The sequence below is a fragment of the Necator americanus genome, chromosome IV (genome assembly GCF_031761385.1).
Source record: "Necator americanus strain Aroian chromosome IV, whole genome shotgun sequence".
Lineage (NCBI taxonomy): Eukaryota > Metazoa > Nematoda > Chromadorea > Rhabditida > Ancylostomatidae > Necator > Necator americanus.
Window position 1 is genome coordinate 15,782,677 of NC_087374.1, and position 18,693 is coordinate 15,801,369.

Below are 18,693 nucleotides of genomic sequence, written 5' to 3' on the forward strand. Positions count from 1 at the left end.
ATGCCCGAAGATGAAGAGTTTATTCCCGAAGCATCTGTGGTGTTCGTCTCTTCGGCTCCATTATCATCCCCGAAGCCGAAATTCTCCAAACCTGGCCTTGCCAAGCAACTCGAATTCAATTCAAGCGTCGTTAACGCGGCAGTCCACACGCGTTCACCGGAATTAAAAACCACAGAATTGAACCCGAACGTGTTGGTGGGTCCCAAACCTACTGACACGCCAAAGTCTATTTAATATTACGTGTAGCCCAGTCGCTCACGACTCTACTCTAATGGTTGTCGTTGGAACCCATCACGTGTCTGGCTCTATCAGTTTTGCTTTTCCTGGCAAAAACGGAAACATATTGAACTGTTAACGAAAGATAAAACTTCGAATTTTCTCACTCACTCGCGTGAAACAAGATGAGAAATAATAGATGTAAAGAAATTCGGAAACTTGCACATTGCTGAATTCGATTTATTATCTACAACCACTTATCACATATTATCATCAAACATTTGCACAACGAATTTCACAACAATTGTTTCGACCGGTTTCGTTTTATCGATGATATCTGAAATCACAAAGGGTAGCCTTTACAATTTTCTAAGACAATCTAAAACGTTGGACCTTTTCTTAAGAATATTCGTTTTATCAAGGGTCCGCGATGATTGGATGACTCCCTGAGTAAGTCGACTAGATCGACGTTTCCTTCTTAAAAAGTAGCGTAAGAAAAGCCTGGAGATTCATTATGGTAGAATGGCTAAATAACAAACCTAACAATGGCACATCGGGCCGATAGATGTTTTTGTGCAGTAGTGTAACAGTGAAGTTAAGCGAGGTATGTTCGAAAGGGAACTGTGAGGTGAGATGTAAGTCATTTCTATTTTTCGAGAGATCAACGTCAAACATTTCGTGGCTTTTCCCGAGAGAAAGGCGTATAACTTGCTGAAACCATTGTTTTGTGACCCTCCAACGGCATCAGAGGAACAATCGGTTCAAAAAGACCTGGTCTAACTGCATGAGCAACTGCGTCGTTTGAAGCGCAGATTGCGGCTGCGATCGAGGTAGGAAATTTACTCATCTATGCGGTCCGCACTGGCAGCCAACGAAGGTCCCAACTCGACCGAAACCGCTAGCTCCGCCGCGCCAAATCAGGGCGTTTTGACCCGAATATGACAAATTTACGGTCGCGAGAATATAAATAAAACTCACCGGAATTGTATTTAGTGTCTTTGGGTTAATATTTTGGATGTTCATAATTTCAACCAACAATCGACCAATAATTCTTTTGTCCATGGAAATTTTCTGAAATAGCATTGTTGTACTTAAACATTAAAAGCTTATACATTTTAAAATTAGAAAGCCACCGTACTACCTTTCCATGTTCTTGTTCGGATATTGTAATTGCGTATAAATCGATCGCTTGTTCTAGCTGACTTGTCCATAAACGACGTGCATTGCTGTTGACGCAGCGGAACGAGATTGTATCGTTGCCTGGAGTATTTCAGTGAGAGATCTTCAGATTAGTCGCTTCTCTCGAGATTGTTTCTTAATCTGCCCGTGTCCGGCCTTCCATGAACCTCGACGTGTTTGATATGCAATTCTTATTGGATTGTTTGAGCTGTAGTTAAGACTAGTATTGATAATTATTGGCGGCTAACGTCCTGACGTTATTGCCTTCGTCAGAACCGCCTCTTGACCTCTACGACGTGAAGCTCGGTGCAGTTGCTACTTTTGAAGCGGCGCGGTTGGGGTCAAGGTGGGACCATCGCGAACTGCAGCAAATGGGGCTAGCAAGGGTCCCCGATCCCATCCTCTAGCACCACAACACAGCTTCAAGGGCAGGCGCTTACACAACTGCACTTCACGTAGTTTTGACCTAGTTATATGTTTCTGAGACTACTCCGTAGATGAAGATACCCAACGGAACTTCCTGTTCTTTTTAATTGTGTAGGTTAGGGGGACGCTTAGCTGCGATCTCATTTCTGGACGCTCTATCTTACTTTTTCTCTAAGTAACCTTAGCTTACATTTCATAGATCCTCTGTGACTAGTGCTGAGGTCTTAGGGCTCCGACTGATTCAGTTATTCAATTCCAGAAATAAGGGAGCCATTGAGTACCCCCCAACAACATTTTAACCGGTTGCAGACCTTAGGTGACACTTATTGTAGATCTCCCTTCGAACACCTGTTAGCAGAGTGCTTGGACTTTACGCTAAAGTCACCTAATAGGTGATGGTTTGTCAGAGAGTGTTAAATCAATGCAATTATGAAGTTTTGGGACCTCACAGTGCTTACCGTGCTTGAGGTTTAGTGTAGATTCTTCATTCGACGGTAACACCTTTAGATTCGACAACAACAATGGTTGTTTATAAAGAGTAAAACGTGCTTCTGTTGATTTCGAGACTTTGAACGAGCTTGGCTGGAAATCTTTCTTGACATCATTTGCGAAACAGATAGACAAATAAACAAATAACACCTCAGCTAAGGAATCGTCCGGCGTAGTGAGCAGAAGGAAGTCGTTAAAGAGAAGCCCAACTAGGAGACGTCCACTGCGTAGTTTGTATAAAACACCAGAGTGAAGAAAAGACCTCATACCCTTGAAAAGTAAACAATCTAACAACTCCGTTAGTAAGGTCACAAAAACAAAGTGTAATATCGCCTGAAGCTGCTAAAATTTGTCCGAGAAACGAAATATTGAACTACTGTTGATTTATGCTAAATGTTTTGCAGAACTGCATCTTTTCTTCGTAGAATCTACGCAAGTAAACCAATATTTCTTACCAATAATCTTGTGTTCGAGGTGAATTCCACCTTCAGAGATGGCGGACATTTCACATGTGATTGTGCCCAGCATAGAAGAAAAATGTTCTCCTCCTCAGTAACGGCCCTGTTCACCTCAGACACAAGTGCACGCAACAGTTGTAGAGCCGTGTCAAGATCCTGAACGTTTGAATAATCCCGCTTGGTCAGAGGAAGAAAAGTTGAATCTCGGGAAAGAAGTACCTGGTATAATTCACCATTTGGATCGCATTCCTTTAGGATTTTCTCGATCAATAGTGGGTACCTTAACAAGTCTCAATTATTTGCCCTCCCACGAGCACAAATTTAGAAGTTCTTAAAAACCTGATGAGATCCACCGGGACCTACTTGATTGTTCAAAGAATCTGACATATTTAACGGTTGACAGATTTGCGATCAGTGAGTGACGTAGTAATTTTGTATTGGATAGAGAAAGAAATATCTACAGAAGATATTGACATGTATGGTCAGCGCTGTATTTCTCTAACCGGGCGACCATGAAATATGAAGAGGAAGTATGTGGCAAGCAGAGAAAGAGCGAACGTTGCGGCAAACGCGCTGCGCAACGGTTGAACACATTCGTAGAATGGCTATTTCGATCGTGATGAGTTCGTAAACAACTGCACTGTATAGTAACTAACCGAGTAACTCGTCCTAACGGCATTAACAAGAACGTATTCAGACTCATTCCACGAGCTGCCACACTTGAAGTGCATTTTGTGTACAGCTTATGAGCATCTGGATGTGCGCTTATCAACTGATTCAGGGTGTCTAAGGCCAGCTGTTGATGGCTACAGTATGCTACGAATACTGACAGCGAGTCGATCTCGGAAATAAACACCTGTCCTGCAATCACGAGAATTACTTATAGTTTGGCCTTTTTCATCTGAACTTGACGTACCTGGCGAGTCGCACTTTTTTAGTCGTACATATATCTTTCTGGAAACATCGGCAAGCTGGTCCCAGTGACGAAATATTGTCTCCACTTCGCTACGATATGGGAGTTTCATCAAGTTGTCATAGAAGAGCTTCTTTGCCAGAAGAAGATCACCAAGATATCTCTCTTCGGTAGACAGCAGTTCCTGCAAAAATCGACTCCATATTTAATATTTGCAACATCCGTAGAACTGTGGACCGCCGATCACCTTGGCGAGGTTACTGAATTGGGCCGTGTTTTCTTCTTGAGGGGGTGGAAAGTCGTAGTATTGACTTGATGAAGACGGCCCCGGAGGTAGTTCGTAATATGCGTCGTTCTCCATGAGTTCTTCCTCGGTGGGCGGCAACTCGTAGTGCGATTGCACGGACGTTCGCTCCGGAATTATTGCTTGGCGCTCTGCGTAGTTGTTTCTGACAAATACCCATCACCTTCATTGTGAAATTCAAGCGAAGAACAAGAAACTTTGATCTTGTAACGGCTTCAAAAAATGGACAAATGGTGAGCATTTCCGCTAGGAACATAACTGTCAAGGACAACACATAGACATAAACGAAGCAGCGAACACTGGCAATCTGGTACTAGCATTGAAAGGGAAACTCGACTCCAATTGTGCTCAACTGTTTGGCCGCATCCCCTCCACCGCTAGAGGTACACTCCTTCTGACTGGTGTACGCTTCCCTCTTCTCTCTTTGAAAACCCACTGAGTTGAACACATTCAAAGTTGAGTATATTTGAAATTGCTGAGAAGATCGACTGTTTCTTTGAGTTCTAATTTCTTGCATCTTTGTATGTTTGAATAATTCGATGTCGATATTCAATTCTTCACTTTTTCAACTACTAGGCGAGTGTCATGCGCAAATATCTCAAATCAGCCTCGATTATTCAAAAGATTCAGTTCATTTCGATGCAGCATACTTATTTCGGTGAATACGATCGCGATTCGCGTTCATTCGCATTTGGGGAGTGAGAAGAAAGAACAGCGGAGAATGTGGTGGAGCAGCCAAGGGTGCGTCACGTTCGCCCGCGTAAACATACGCAGCTGACTGTGAGGTACCTGATCTAAGGGAGTTATCGAATGGATTGTCAAGTCATGCTGTCGCTCCGCGTCTACGTAGTGTTCTGTTGATTGTGTCAAGCTGATTTGTATCGCGAAGAAAAAACTAACATTTTCTTGACATGAACTAGTAGGATCCTGGAATAAAAGAGTAAAACGCTCAGCAAAAGAGCCTACAGCGAAGTCAGAGCTGACACAACTTCATTCTGTTAAGTGACCACAAAGGAAACCGACGAAGCAGAACAGGTCGTATTCCCGTTCTCCATGCTTCCTTTTCTCGCTGTAATCTTGGCCAAGTAATCAAAACTCGTCCACGAAATGTTTCCACGCGCTAGCCATTTAGAAAAGAAAGAAGGTTCGTGTCCGCAGATGCAGCATCCAAACCACCCACACCTGTACCTCCACACGGTATCCACCTCGACTCAACAACACCGTAGCGACCAATCATAACGACAGTGTGGTACCTGTCACAGAGCGCATCTAGGAACACACATACATGCAACATGCAAAACACCCAAACCACAATGAACCAAGCACATCACCACACCACGCCAACGACAGCCATTCAAAAGAGTTCAAATCAGTCGATTCCACCAAGTCGTTTATTTAATTTGAAAAAGAAAACTCAACTAAAAACTATAATGAAAATACGCAGTGAAACGCTACCGTTAATATGTGAAACCAACCTATGCAAAGTGACATGTGGATTAATGATGAAACTATAACTGAATTTGGCAAATAAATTAATGGTTAGATGAGGCAATAAATAAAACTCAACAATTATGCACCTAATTATGAGTGATCTGAAAGCTATGGATATCGATAGATTAGCACATTTCTATTATCTACTGACTAGTGAATTGAAACACATCACTATTCATCTAACACAGTGAAATCACATTATTTTTGCCGGAGTAGACTATTTAATCTAGAATCTATATGTACTACTGTAAGAGTCCAGAGTTGTGCCTTAGAGCCCCTCAATCGATTTTTGCATTGGAGACCAGTTAATAATCCGCAGTAAGTGAATTATTAATTCGCATAAAAATGCAGCATTTGAGACAAGTATACCACTAATTTGAATATTCAATCATTACTTTTATCTGGGCGCAACCAATGTTTTTCAAAAATTTGTTCCCAGAAATGCTTTCAAAAACTGTATTTTATTGTTGTAGGGAAGCAATGCCGTGAAATTGGCTCCGTAGATTTAGAATTCAACGCATTGAAGCGTACACTCGTATAAATGCTGGAAAGTGCGAAACCGAAGCCTCGCGAATGCCAAATCAATGTAAATGACGGCCACCGCATTAAATCCAAATGATGCCCAATCACAAGATTTTCGCACTGTCCTCTCAGCGATTTTTTAATTGTGGTGATCAATATTATCTGAATTTCTACTCAAACGAGAAGGATTGATGTGCGTCCTCCTTGTGTGTGGATGTGCATGCAGTACAATTCTTATTTCCTACTGAGTATCTTTTGGATGGTACCACCTGGTTTTCATGTGTATTGGCATGGAATGGAAACGCATCGATTGATGGGTTCTAAGATCACACAGAAAACGAAACAACAGGTGTAGTCAGAGAGTGAAGAGAAAAAGCAACGTTGTGGAAAGAAAAGGAGGGATGGTATGGGGAAAAGCAATGGTGAAGAAAGAGAACCAAGCAGTAACGCTATCTACATAACTGGCGCTAAAACAACCGGATCACAGTGAATGCGTGTCAGATTTCAACGAACTCAAAATGCGTTTCTGCCTACAGTGTTCCTCGAATTTTCAGGAAAAATTATGCCAAACATCGATAAAGTAGCGGTAACTCATACAGACTGAATAGTATGATCTACTGCAGGACAGACATACATACACAGGAGGAAAAATAAGTAGCACACAGTTATTGCGTTTCAGGACCGTGTGAAGCCGCTCTGCAACCGAACAAACCACGTATGGCTATGCATGGGCAAGCGCGTATGCATAAGTGAGAATGGAATACTGGCACATATAATTTGAACATTAGTTGACTTTAGCTTTTGGCCCAGAGGTGGCTGCTGGCGTGCTTCAACAATAGGAAAGTCAGGACTAACAGTTGAATTTTTGTTTCAAAGAATAGAATCATCTATGTCATTCCTAAATTCCTCTGTGGGGAATTTCAGCTACTTCCGTTGCCTCACAACGCGAAAAAAAAGCGACACGAAATGTAAAAGGACACCCAATCATGTTACTTATTTTCCTTTTACGACTGCTTTTGCAGCGAAGTAATAAGAATGAGAGGAACATCAGCTGCTCGTGCATTTTGCGAATTTTTTTTTCAACGTTACATCTTTCGTATAAGAACCGTATGAATATTAATGGAAACTTTGATCATAGTTCGAAATTTGGATGCCAGAGAGGATGGAGCGATGCGGTATGAACAAAGAGGTTCCTCTCAAAATAGCCGTGGTGTCGATCTATGTCGACCGTTTTCATTTGGGTACAAAATTGCAGAGAAAAAACCTCCGAGGAACCCTAACTTTGCATATTTTGTTCATGCGCCTGTCGTTCTATTCACTCGGCAGCGAAGATGCTTCTGATCTTCTGAGACAGGAGATAGCGTTACAACAAGAAGATAGTCATATCGTATTTCTTCTACATCCTGCTCTCATACAATCCTCTTTTTCTCAATCTTAAGGCAATGGAACCAGCTGCTGTTTGTGAAGAGATATTCTAGGGGTTGCAGACAACTTGCCACCTCTAGTTTTCGAGTTCAATTATTAATACCGACCCTCTCCATGTTGGACAGCACGTCCCAGATCTGCCTCCTCCAAGCCTACCGCGCAAGGCAACATTGTATGTAATACAGGAACAGAACGAAATAGTTACAGACGAGTTCGATTGATCTACCTCATCTGTACATAACTCGCAGGAAACAGCCCGCGAACGTTTGGCGTATCTACTTTATGGCCCGCCCACCAATCGGCGTCCTTTTTGTCCACAATCTAGAAATAAGGATTAAGGTCAAGTGTTAAACAACAAACATCCGTTCACATCTCATATCTTCAAAACGATGAACGAATCCAACAACTTACAACGATAATGTCACCAGCTTTGAAGGACAACTCGTCGGATTGTCCTGCTTCGTAGTCGAACAAAGCTGTTGCAGTGTTCTGGTTAACACTCTCTGCCTAAACTCTGACTTTATTGACCTGACATGGATGGACAGAAACTCATCTCAACAACAACTTATCATAGCATAAGTCTACTCAGATTCGATATGACTATAGGAAGAGAGGTGTAAACACTTACCGGGATAGGAGTGACATAATCACCGGGGAACCATCCAGCACATGTTTGTTCATTACGCACCAGTTCACCTTCCCACCATCCGGTTGAACTCTTTTCACGTACAGCAACCACGTCACCAGCTTTAAGACTCAACTGGTTTGAGGCTGTGGCTTCAAAGTCAGCAAGTGCTCTTGCACGACATAGAATTGGAATAGTCGCACCGCTTGGGGCTAAAATTGCAATACTGAGTCTCAGCTGAAGAAAAGAGACGTTGAGCAATTAAAGTGCCTAAGTTGTCCGCTACCATGATATCTGTGTCGACCAACTCACTTTCACATTTCTGAACGTAGTTCGCTGGGAAAATTCCTTCACGACCATTACATCGTCCTCTCCACCAGTCGTCCTTTCTGAAAACAATGTATGAAATAAGATATGCTTTAAGCATAAATGCTTGTCAAGTGCTTAGGTAACCAAATTTTAGCGCTGCTGACGTGATTCTTCACGTTTAAATAGAATGAAAAACTAACGAAATCTCAGTTAAATTCCGAAATAATGCATACCGCTCGAGCACCATGATGCGATCCCCAACCTTCAATGACAGATCGGTCGGTTCAACCGCTTCAAAGTCGAACATCGCCACATACCATTCGATGACTGCATCATACGGCTCCGTAGAGATTACTGAAAAGGACTCAGAAATGGAAATGGTGTTAGTCAACATAAAACATTCCTAACAATTGAAATAATGAAAGGAAGGGAACCAGACAAACAATTCAAGATATATCAAATTTCACCTCTTCTGTCATTTATATCGAACCTAGCCTATAGTGGGACGCATTAAAGAACAGCGGAACGATGATAAGGTTTTTTTTTGCTTTGATCGCTCTCCCTCTCAATGCGTTCCCGTACTTAGGAAGTGCCAAACAAAATGCGTTGATGCAGGATATGGAAATTTCCTCATATACTAAAACTAACCTTTAGAAGACTGGGATGTGATTGAATGCTTTGATTGAGACTGTGGGATGTTTACACGTTGAGAAGAGCTAGACTGTGACATCTGCAAAACAAAAAAAAAAGGTTTTGCTTTCACAAGGAGGCAGATAATTAGCAGGTCAGCTTAGTACTGCTGTTAACGAGCCCTTAAATAAAAAACCAAACACGAACCTGCCGCGAATTGCTTCCACTTCCAGTAGAGTTCTTTGCAACGGGCGTTGCTGAGTTAGGTGAACTAGCAACCGGAGTAACCTGATCAAATGACTGTGTGGATGAAGAAGACTGCGATGGTGAGACAGTTACCTATCAGAAAAAACTCTCGATTACAATGTGCGCACATTTTTGTGTATTTAGTATCTACCTGATTGACTACTCTTACATAACTCTTCGGAAACCATCCAACGGATCCGTCGGCTTTGCGTCCGCGCCATTTCATCTCTTGCTGTTCAATTATCTATAAAACTTGGTGTGACATATTAAAATTCAAGACAGCAAACATATCCGAAAATCATGACGATCTTCACAAAGACTGATGTCTGCATAAAATTCAATGACTTTTTGGTGATAACGCTTGTCATAAAAAAAGTATTGTACTGCCGTAAGAGACCATAGTGTAGAAAATCTGACGTATTGTCGCGAAAACAAAACCTCAATCGAGTCGCCCTTTGAAAAGGACAAATCGCCCTCATTGCGTGCTTTCCATGGAAACTGTGCAACACATTTGCAGATGACGGTTACTGCTCCTGATGGTACTGCTTCTGAAATATTTATTACTAACAATGTCTATAAAAACTTTGGTACGGAAATGTTAAATAAACTGCTAACTGACGAAAAAAGGGGGGAAATAAAACAAAAAATCTTGGCGAAAACAGCGAAACACTGCAAAGAAAAACCAAAACTTCGTTATTAAACTAAATTAAAAAATGTTATACCTTTCGGCGATGAAACCGACTTCACTGCTGCTTCTTCTGGAATTCTATCCAATGATGGCGATGGCGTCACATTTGGGGGCATGTTCTGGATGGGCTGTAACGCAAGTACTTTCCACTTAGAATTAATGTTACCGATGTTTCAGCTTCTGGATCTACATACAAAATCATTTTGGATTCAGAATAATCATAAAGTACTATGTCGTGATAACACATATAATTCAATGCGACAAGGTTCAGAAACTAATCGGCGGGAAATGAAAAATAACTGGCCTGAGATACAGCCGAACAAACTGGAGCTATCGGTTCGGCAAAGGCTTCTGGAAACCAACCAACCTAAAATCGAAAAAAAAATACAATCGATTTGAAGAATAAGGAATCTTGTGAGAGAGATGCTCTCGTCAAATGTAACATCTAATAGAAGCAAAGAAAAAAAGATTTTGAGAAAAAAAAAACAACTTACTTTATCTCTGATTTGTCCAGCTTTCCATCCAGGTTCAGCTGCGTGTGACTCAAAAACCAAAATAACGTCGCCGGGTTGAAAACTCAGTTCATCACCGCTTCGCGCGTTGAATTCAAATAGAGCTCGATATTTCGTCGTTCCGCAAGCGTTCGCTAACGGCAAACTGTTTCCCGAAACGGAATCTGGAGGGAAAATGGAAGAAGTTTGACAAACTTTCGAGAAATTGCAACAAAAACGTTACATAAGATGACTGTCAAAAAAGAAAAGAAAGTGAAATTTGACGAAAGTTTTTGATCAACAACACAAGCAAAAATACATAAAATATGATAAATATGAGAGAGAAAGGACTAATTTTCGATCAACAAAGGAATGATTTCTGCATTAAGACCGCACAGTTCTCACGCTGTGCGGAGCGGAATCGAAGCCTGTTTCTTCCAAATTTCACGTAATCCTACCTTGCTTGACGACAGGCACAGAATTCTGCGCAGGTACCGCTTGAGGTGGTGTAGTTGCCGTCGTTGTTGCCATCTGTGCAGAAAACACCTCTCCGAACGCTTGAGCCTGCACGTTGTTAGCAGCTTCTTCTGCAGCTCTTCTCTTACATTCCTGGTCCCGTTCAGCCTCTTCCTTCACTTTTGCTTCCGCTGCGAGTCTTGCTTTCATCTCATCTATTTCGGATAGCTTTGAACGGGCCTTTAATGATAAGAAGATAGATTACTATAGAGATCTCCGCTAGTAATTGACTTCACTTATCACCTGTGTTTGCAATTCCGTCAACTTGCTTAAAACTTTTCGATAATCATCACGAGCCCCAACTAGGTCAGTACGCGCCGCATCATATTCCTTCGTCTTCTGAAAGCTCCGTTCATACAGATAGATCATTTCAGTAATGATCTATCTGTATAAAAGATAAAATCCCCTACATATAAGATTGCACAGCAAAAAAAAAAAACTAAGCATTAAGTAATCTTCACAGATAGTTCTCCAATAACTCATCATTTCTTGGGAAGAACGAAAATTGAAATTCACCCCACGAAATCGTCGAAAAAGAAAAATAAAAACTGAACTGCAACACAAAAAAATCGATGAAATGAGACATACCAACTCTACTTCCGCCATCTGAGCAGCAGTTCTTGAACGGGTCGCTTCCAGATGCGCAGCTGCCTCGGCAACTATGATCTTCGCTGCATCTCTTCGCTTTCTGAGCTCTTCAAGTTCCGCTTTTCTAGTCACTGTTTCTTTGTTCGCGCTTTGTAATTGCAATAACTGATGAGCCAGTTCTTGAGCTTGCACGCTGAGCTTAAAAACATAACAAAATTTTAGATCATTTATCCAAATTCAAGCGAACAACTTCATTTGATAAGGTGTGATATAATAATGACAAACAATAGCTATATTATAAACGAACATTCTTTCTAAGAACACGGGAGATAAAGAAATAGTCACCTGCTGATTATTCGTTTGCAATTCTGTTATGCGGCGCATTTTCTCGTCTCGCTGATCTCTCATTCCTTCAATTTCATGAGTTATCTCTCCTATACGATCACGAGCCTGAAAGCAACAGCAATAAAAAGCCGAAGACAGATGAGACAAAATCCTCAAATCTCATTCTAAGAAGCTTATGTATACCCAAAGATTGAGTAAAATTGTAAACAGTGACACGGAGGGAACATTAGAAAGCCAAGTACGTCTTCAATAAGTTTACTAACACATGAGAATTCACAATAGACGTGTGAATTCTACTTAATTTTCTGCTTTTCTGCTTCTAAAATTTATAGCCTGATATAGCTCAAAGGCGCGAAAGTGAGGTAAAGGTAGGAAGTCAGTGAGAACGGTTACAAAACTAAAGTTGGTCCAGTACCTTTGTTATGGTAGAATCTGTGTCCGTAGCCTTTTCGCTCAATGCTTGAAGCTGGAAAGTCAGCGTCTTCTGGCGCTGTTGGCGTTGTGCCGTCAACTCTGCTTCTCGTTGCTTTTGAGCCTAAAGAGCTTGAAGACAGGTTAGACCACTCAGGATAAACAAATTCTTTTGTACCAGATATACGTATATATCCATTCAGTCTAAAACTAAGAGAAATCAAAAGAGCAACATCTGGTGGAAATACTGAGACAATTAACATTCCCATACATAATTCGTGATGGTTTTACAGGAGAAAAGTTACTACCTGCATTTCTTTTAGTCTCATCTTCTCTGCTTCTGCCTGCCTTTGGCGCTCAGCTTCTTTGCGAGCTGCTTCACGCTCTGCCTGACGTTTCATTTCTTGCTCTATACGTGCTTCTTCCAATTGTCGGAGACGTTCTGAATCAACACACATCTTTCGAGTTGTGAAGAGCTTTGAGAGGTGAACTCACCCAATTCCGCCTGCCGCTCAATTTCTCTTTGTCTTTCTTTCTCTATCCGTTCCCTTTCCTTCCTTTCCGCCTCTTCTCGCTCGCGTTTTTCGATTTCAGCGCGGCGGCGGTTCTCCTAACAAGAAGGAATCGCAACATTCAATTATTTCACAAAAACTGACAAGTAAGAACGCTTTGGAAGATCCGTGCAAGAAAAAAGTATAACTTGGAAATAAGAATCAAATTTCTTCAAAAGAAAAAAGAACTTTTTGAAAAGAATAGGTAACGAGCTAACCTCCTCCATCAAAACTTGTCGCCTTCGCTCTAATTCAGCTTGTCCTCTGGCAAAATTATCCATACGTTTGTCTTCGAAAGTTTTTGGTGCCGGACTCTTCTGGGCCGGTGGAGCTCCAGGTTCCAGCTGTGGACTATTATTTGCTGATCTTGACAGTCCACAAATCTGTACCAATTCCGGAGGAGTTTGATCTGGTAGTGCGTAACCAGCCTATAACAAACGTCAAGAGTAAATAAATATAAATACTAACTGATGAATTATTAAGAATCCCCCACTTTGAACATATCTATTAAGTGCATCGCTATACAAAACTCGTCGACCGTAAGTTTCCCATCCTTATTCACATCAGAAAGTGTCCATATATGAGCAAGTGCTGTCGTTGGAAGACCGCTCATACCGAGAGCACTGCGCCCAGCTGCACCCGTGAGAAATCCGAGACGTTGCTGGAATGCAATTTTCTCATTTTAGATTTCCGTTAAAAACAGAACAAAATGTTAGTTTATTTCAGCTCATCGTTCTAAAACTACCAACTTCTCTGCACCCAAGACGTACTAGTTCAAAAAGACACGAAACGATCGATTGCCTTTACTGCTCCTTATTCGAAAGGGAGCACCATTTCAATCTGAGGAAATTTTTGAAGTAAATGAACACTTGTAAAGATGAATAAAGCGGAATCGAGATTTTAGGGTATGCTTTACACAGGCGTAGTTATAGATTAGTACTAGAAGTCACAAATCGGCTATTTCTACCAAAAATATCACTGAGAGACAAGGCTCTGCTAAGACAATTTACCTTATCGTGTTGATTGAATTGTTGACTATATCTGAGTTTTGCTTGATGAGGGATAGCCCAATTTCCGCACTGTTTTCCTTGTGTCAGATTAGGTGTACTCCCCCCGTTTTGCGGTTGCGACGGTCGCCTTCCCAACATTCCTGGTGGAGCGGTGTGATAGACTGGAAACGAAGGCGGTGCTGGTTGCAACGGAACTCCGCCATATAGGATTTTTGAGGCATCTGAATACATACTGAATAAATAAAACCTACACCTATGGGCTGCAAGACAACGCAACTGTATCACTTTAATGAAAAAATTATGGTTTCTTTCTTAAAATTTTTTACTACCCCAGAAAGCAAAATTTTAATTAAGAACAGGACAATGAATCAAAAACGACCTGACAGAAAGGAACCTAACCTGGAGCAAACATGGCATTTGGTTGCGGCATTGCGCCCATATGTGGCATCACCTGTGGCGGACCACTTCCTGCAGGTACTTGCATCAACGAAGGAGGCAGTGTAGGAGGTAACGTTAGGCCAGCGAGACAGTTTCGTGTAAGCCGCATAGCGATGGAGAACTCCCGAACATCAAGCATGCCGTCATGATTTGTGTCTGCCAAGGCCCATATCTAAAAGAATAAAAATAAACTGTTTGTACTTTAGTTCCTCCATGTTCCACCAAGGGACTACCATAACTAAGTCATAACAAATTAGTTTATATTACATTTTAACAGCACTTAGTTTGTTTGTGTGTGTGTTTGTTTACCTTGATGTATGATGTGGTTTTTCGCACCCATAGGAAGTCTAGAATGAAAATTACGCCTGGGTTTAGGTAATGCACGCCTTCAAAGAAGCAGAGACTCAGTTCACTGCGAGAATTGAAGCACGTAGTCTCAGGAATGGTTTTTTTTTGTCAAACTTTTGCTTGCAAAACCTCTTCTTTTCAAGAATTCTGTTTGGGAAGCCTCCTTACAACTTTTTTTGAGTACTTAAAGCGCACTGATGCGCATCAAAGCTCTATGGACAATAATTCTCTTCGCAGACATGAGCACGTTCATCGCGTCAAAAAAAAATAATCGACCGAAAATTGAAAGAAAAAAACAAACGATTGTACTCATTCTCACCTGTGCTAGGAGTTGTGGCGGTAAATTGCTTTTCATAAGCACATTTCGTGCAGTATTCCCGTCGATTCGACCATTCTGAGGATACAGAGATGCAAACTGAGCGCTATTTGCTTGGTGTTCTGCCACCGACACCTCCCACGGATTTGCTGCATTCATACTGAAAGTGGCTGAAAAAGGGTAAGAGGATTTTGTGCGAAGTCCACTCCACTTCCAATTCAAAATACAGGACGTTCATAAAGGAAACACAGTTAAAACCGCGAACCAGATTGGAAAAAGAATGGAATGAATAGCAAAACAAATGCAGTTGAAGCCCATATGACTAGCTGAGCAGGTGCAGTTAAAATCATTCTTCTGTTTTTCCAACCAATACTGGGTATTAGCAAAGAAAACCTTACGAACGCTACATTCGACAAAGTACAGTAGTAATAGTTATTTACTTACTTACTGAGCATCGGTTCCTTGTATCAACTGCAAGATTTATTTTCCTAATCACTACTTCAGACTTCTCAGCTTGCAAACATCTGAAGTAAGAAAAAATGTTCGACTGAGAATCCGATAAATCCCTCACATAATACAATCCAGGAACCATTAATATGGGTAAAACAGGATCAAAGACTATTTTTTTCATATTTTTACAAAAGTAGAAGGATAGAAAAGAGAATAAAACAAACGGTCTGGTAAAGCCAACAAATAAATACGCATACACTGGACGGTGATATATTGACTGTAAAGATAAACTTGACTAGTAAAGATAATAACGTCATGAGAATTGCAAAGAAAACAGGTGGTATGAATCGTCTTAGAGACTAACGCAATAACTCGTATTGCTACGAAAATTCGGAACATACACCCAAGAGGTTAACTTTGAATGAGCTATGGTTAATTTTATTTTTTATTATTTTTTTTTATTTTATATTTTATTATTTTATTTTATTTTTTTTATTTAAAAAAAGAAGATAAAATGCGAGTCAGAACGAAACCTTACTAGTGGATATGCTTTCGACATCTGTCAAGAACTACACGAGAGAAATTATGATGAAACAGATGAAATATACAGCTATCCGGGCAAAAATACGAAGGGTAAAGAAAGTGCAGCTGGAAATAAGAAAGAAGCGTGTCTCTCTACTCATAATAATAACCCTTCTAAGGAAACTTTGGACATGTGTTGTTACCAATAGTAACACGTATACTTAGCACTCCACTGGGAATCTTTCTAATATTCAGTGCTTGAGAATTGTTCAAAAAGTGAGATTTTCCGAATATATTTGTGGAATAGCATCTTCGAATACTCGGAGAAGTAATCGATTAAAAGAATGGATTATTTGAGCGATGGTCTGGCGCTGATGTATTCGAAGGATCGCAATAGAGACTCTGAGTCAGCACGAAGAAATGTGTCACGTTGTTTTGCGTACAGTTCGTAATTTGTGTCGTCGTTTCGTTACAAAGGGAATCCTAGGTTGACTGGATTGAAATGAAGCCCAAGAACTGTTTTCTAATTGTTCGTTTTGTTATCAATGTGACGTAAATGGAGGGGAACCAGTTTTTCAAAAGCAGCGTATCACGAAACGAAATATTGGGGTCTTTGTGGGCAAATATAAGGTTCTGGGTGCACACTACGAGTATGAGAGTATCCCCGCTCAATCCCCCCTAATCGTCCTAAAAAAACGCCTTGAGAAACGGTATTTGTTGCTATGAAACCGCGAAAGCGCATCATCCTTGTGCACGTGTCGCATTCGCAAGCGAGCGGTCGAAAGTCAGTCAAGTCTCCTCAGTAGTCTATTCAAGAAAAACCGATTAGTAGGCTGCTGAAGGGACCAGAGTGTGGAGCATTCTAACGTATCTGTAGGAGCAGATGTTTTCCATACCTTTTTACAGGACGATTTTGGGAAATCGAGCGTGTACTCGTAATCTAAAAGTAGAAATAAGTATTTGCCTTCAGAGGCCACAACGTCGTTCATTTCATACATATTTAACACTCTGGCTTTAATCTTTACTTTTAGGATCTGTGACATGCACAAAGTTATTAGTGGACTCCACTCAATTCATTATTAAACGCATAACCCCAAGAATCTCGAGTGGTACGGATTTCCGGTGGAGTATTCATATACGGGGTCGTAGATTATGGGGAGGATGGTGATTCCGTTCATTTCTTCCTAATTGCCGTAGAAAACGGCCCGGAAGACACGGCTTCGAGAGTTCCGGCGCACTATTTTCTATAAAGAGTTCGATTGGAGTGCGCCAGCCTCGTGCGGCGACGCATCTTCCGGGCCGTTTTTTACGGCAATTAGGAAGAAATGGACGGAATCACACCTCTCCCCATAATCTACTATCCCGTATACGAATGCTCCACCTGAAATCCGTACCACCTCAGATTCGTGGAGTGATGCCTCTAAGATTTGTATTTATATGTGCGAGAACTACAGCACTACTTAATCCTGAGTACAAATAACAGTTTTTCAAAAGGAAAGCAATACACATAGTTTTACAGAGGATTTTAATCTAATTATCCTGTCCCTACAAATGAACTCTACATGAACACTGTGGAATCTTGAAATTTCATGTGGTATACAAAAATTTCAGAATGTCCTAGATATTCTGTGACTCAATGCCGCTAGAAACATTGGGAGAAATACGATCATAAACTGCAGAAGGTGAGGCGCAAGTGAGAGAAACATTTAAAAGCGTCACCCCATGAATCTGGGGTTGTGCAGATTTCAGGTGGGTTATGCCTGTGCTGGGTCGTAGATTATGGTGAGGGCGGTGATTCCGTCCATTTCCTCCTAATTGCCGTAAAAAAAGGCCCGGAAGATGCGGCTTCATGCGTTCCGGCGCTATTTTCAACGAGTTCGATTGGAGCGCGCCAGCCCTGTGCATGCGCCGCAGCTTCCGGGCCGTTTTTTTTACGGCGACTGGGAAGAAGTGAACGAAATCACCTTCTCTACAATCTACGACCCCGTATAGGAACTCTCCACCTGAAACCCGTACCACTCCAGATTCGTGGTATGCTGTCTTTAAAGACACTAATCGAATGAAAATGTCAACCATTAAGAACTTAGTTAAGAACAAGTCACAGCTAGTATTGAAGGCCCTATATCAGGAAAACCAGAAATTGCACTTTAGACATTAAATTCTGTAACCAAAAAGGGTAGCGTTACTTCGCGCACCGCAGGTATTCATGGAGTATTGTTAATCACATAGACAAGGCAGCTTGAGTAAACAATGCACCATGGCACTGTTTACTCAATTTCTCTAGCAGAGCAAGATTTGCGAAGTAGAAATATGTAGTCGCATTTGTCGGACATCAAGAAAAAGATCAAGATTTTTGAGGGGACTGGAATTCGCAGGTTTTTCCTACAAACTTCTACTAATACTTTCCTATCAAAGCACCAATAAACAAAAATCGGCGGTAACTCCGACAAAGAAGACTAGTATCTTGCAACTGAAGCATGTTACATAACCAGAGCAAAAAAAAAAGAACAAAAAATCAGCATTTATTTCTCCCACACGTTATTCCTTTTAAAGGATCCATATGTGTGCACATGTATGTTTTCTTTCAGAAATAGAGAAAAGATGATTTATGACCAGTGCCTGGATCTGTGTTATTCATCTAGGGCACGTGACAAATAACAAACAGATCGTCACATGTATAAGCTATGAATCTGAGAAAAGTACATGAAAGCGCTATTCGTTGGATTTCCGGAGAAGAACGAATTTGAACAGGAAATGAATTGTCTTCGGGAAGTGTTCAGGTAGAG

The 18,693-nt window shown here is 41.2% G+C and overlaps 2 protein-coding genes across 5 annotated transcripts; one reads left to right on the forward strand and one right to left on the reverse strand.

Moving 5' to 3' along the window:
* RB195_001431 (uncharacterized protein) lies at positions 1-234 on the forward strand (the record flags this gene model as incomplete). Its single annotated transcript, XM_064198195.1, has 1 exon — positions 1-234. The coding sequence occupies one exon, from the start codon at positions 1-3 to the stop codon at positions 232-234; it is 234 nt and encodes a 77-aa protein (XP_064054076.1).
* Positions 235-476: 242 nt separating this feature from the next.
* Positions 477-15,784, reverse strand: RB195_001432 (uncharacterized protein; the record flags this gene model as incomplete). Of its 4 annotated transcripts, XM_064198199.1 has the most annotated exons (38): positions 477-553; positions 610-693; positions 756-927; positions 1,195-1,287; positions 1,358-1,476; positions 2,280-2,403; positions 2,461-2,580; positions 2,766-2,924; positions 2,988-3,048; positions 3,425-3,629; positions 3,685-3,865; positions 3,929-4,130; positions 7,650-7,744; positions 7,835-7,930; positions 8,052-8,260; positions 8,361-8,437; positions 8,591-8,711; positions 9,006-9,087; positions 9,195-9,326; positions 9,385-9,477; positions 9,672-9,781; positions 9,956-10,049; positions 10,226-10,288; positions 10,416-10,597; positions 10,871-11,108; positions 11,172-11,267; positions 11,517-11,714; positions 11,862-11,966; positions 12,277-12,396; positions 12,581-12,714; positions 12,768-12,882; positions 13,042-13,251; positions 13,317-13,484; positions 13,834-14,054; positions 14,233-14,443; positions 14,939-15,105; positions 15,380-15,459; positions 15,750-15,784. In XM_064198199.1, the coding sequence occupies 38 exons, from the start codon at positions 15,782-15,784 to the stop codon at positions 477-479; spliced, it is 5,049 nt and encodes a 1,682-aa protein (XP_064054077.1). The 4 variants fall into 4 exon arrangements, with proteins under 4 accessions (XP_064054077.1, XP_064054078.1, XP_064054079.1 ...); XM_064198197.1 differs by lacking the exon at positions 15,750-15,784 and having other exon boundaries at positions 15,384-15,390; XM_064198198.1 differs by lacking the exon at positions 15,750-15,784 and having other exon boundaries at positions 14,939-15,095; positions 15,380-15,390.
* Between the last annotated feature and the right edge of the window lie 2,909 nt (positions 15,785-18,693).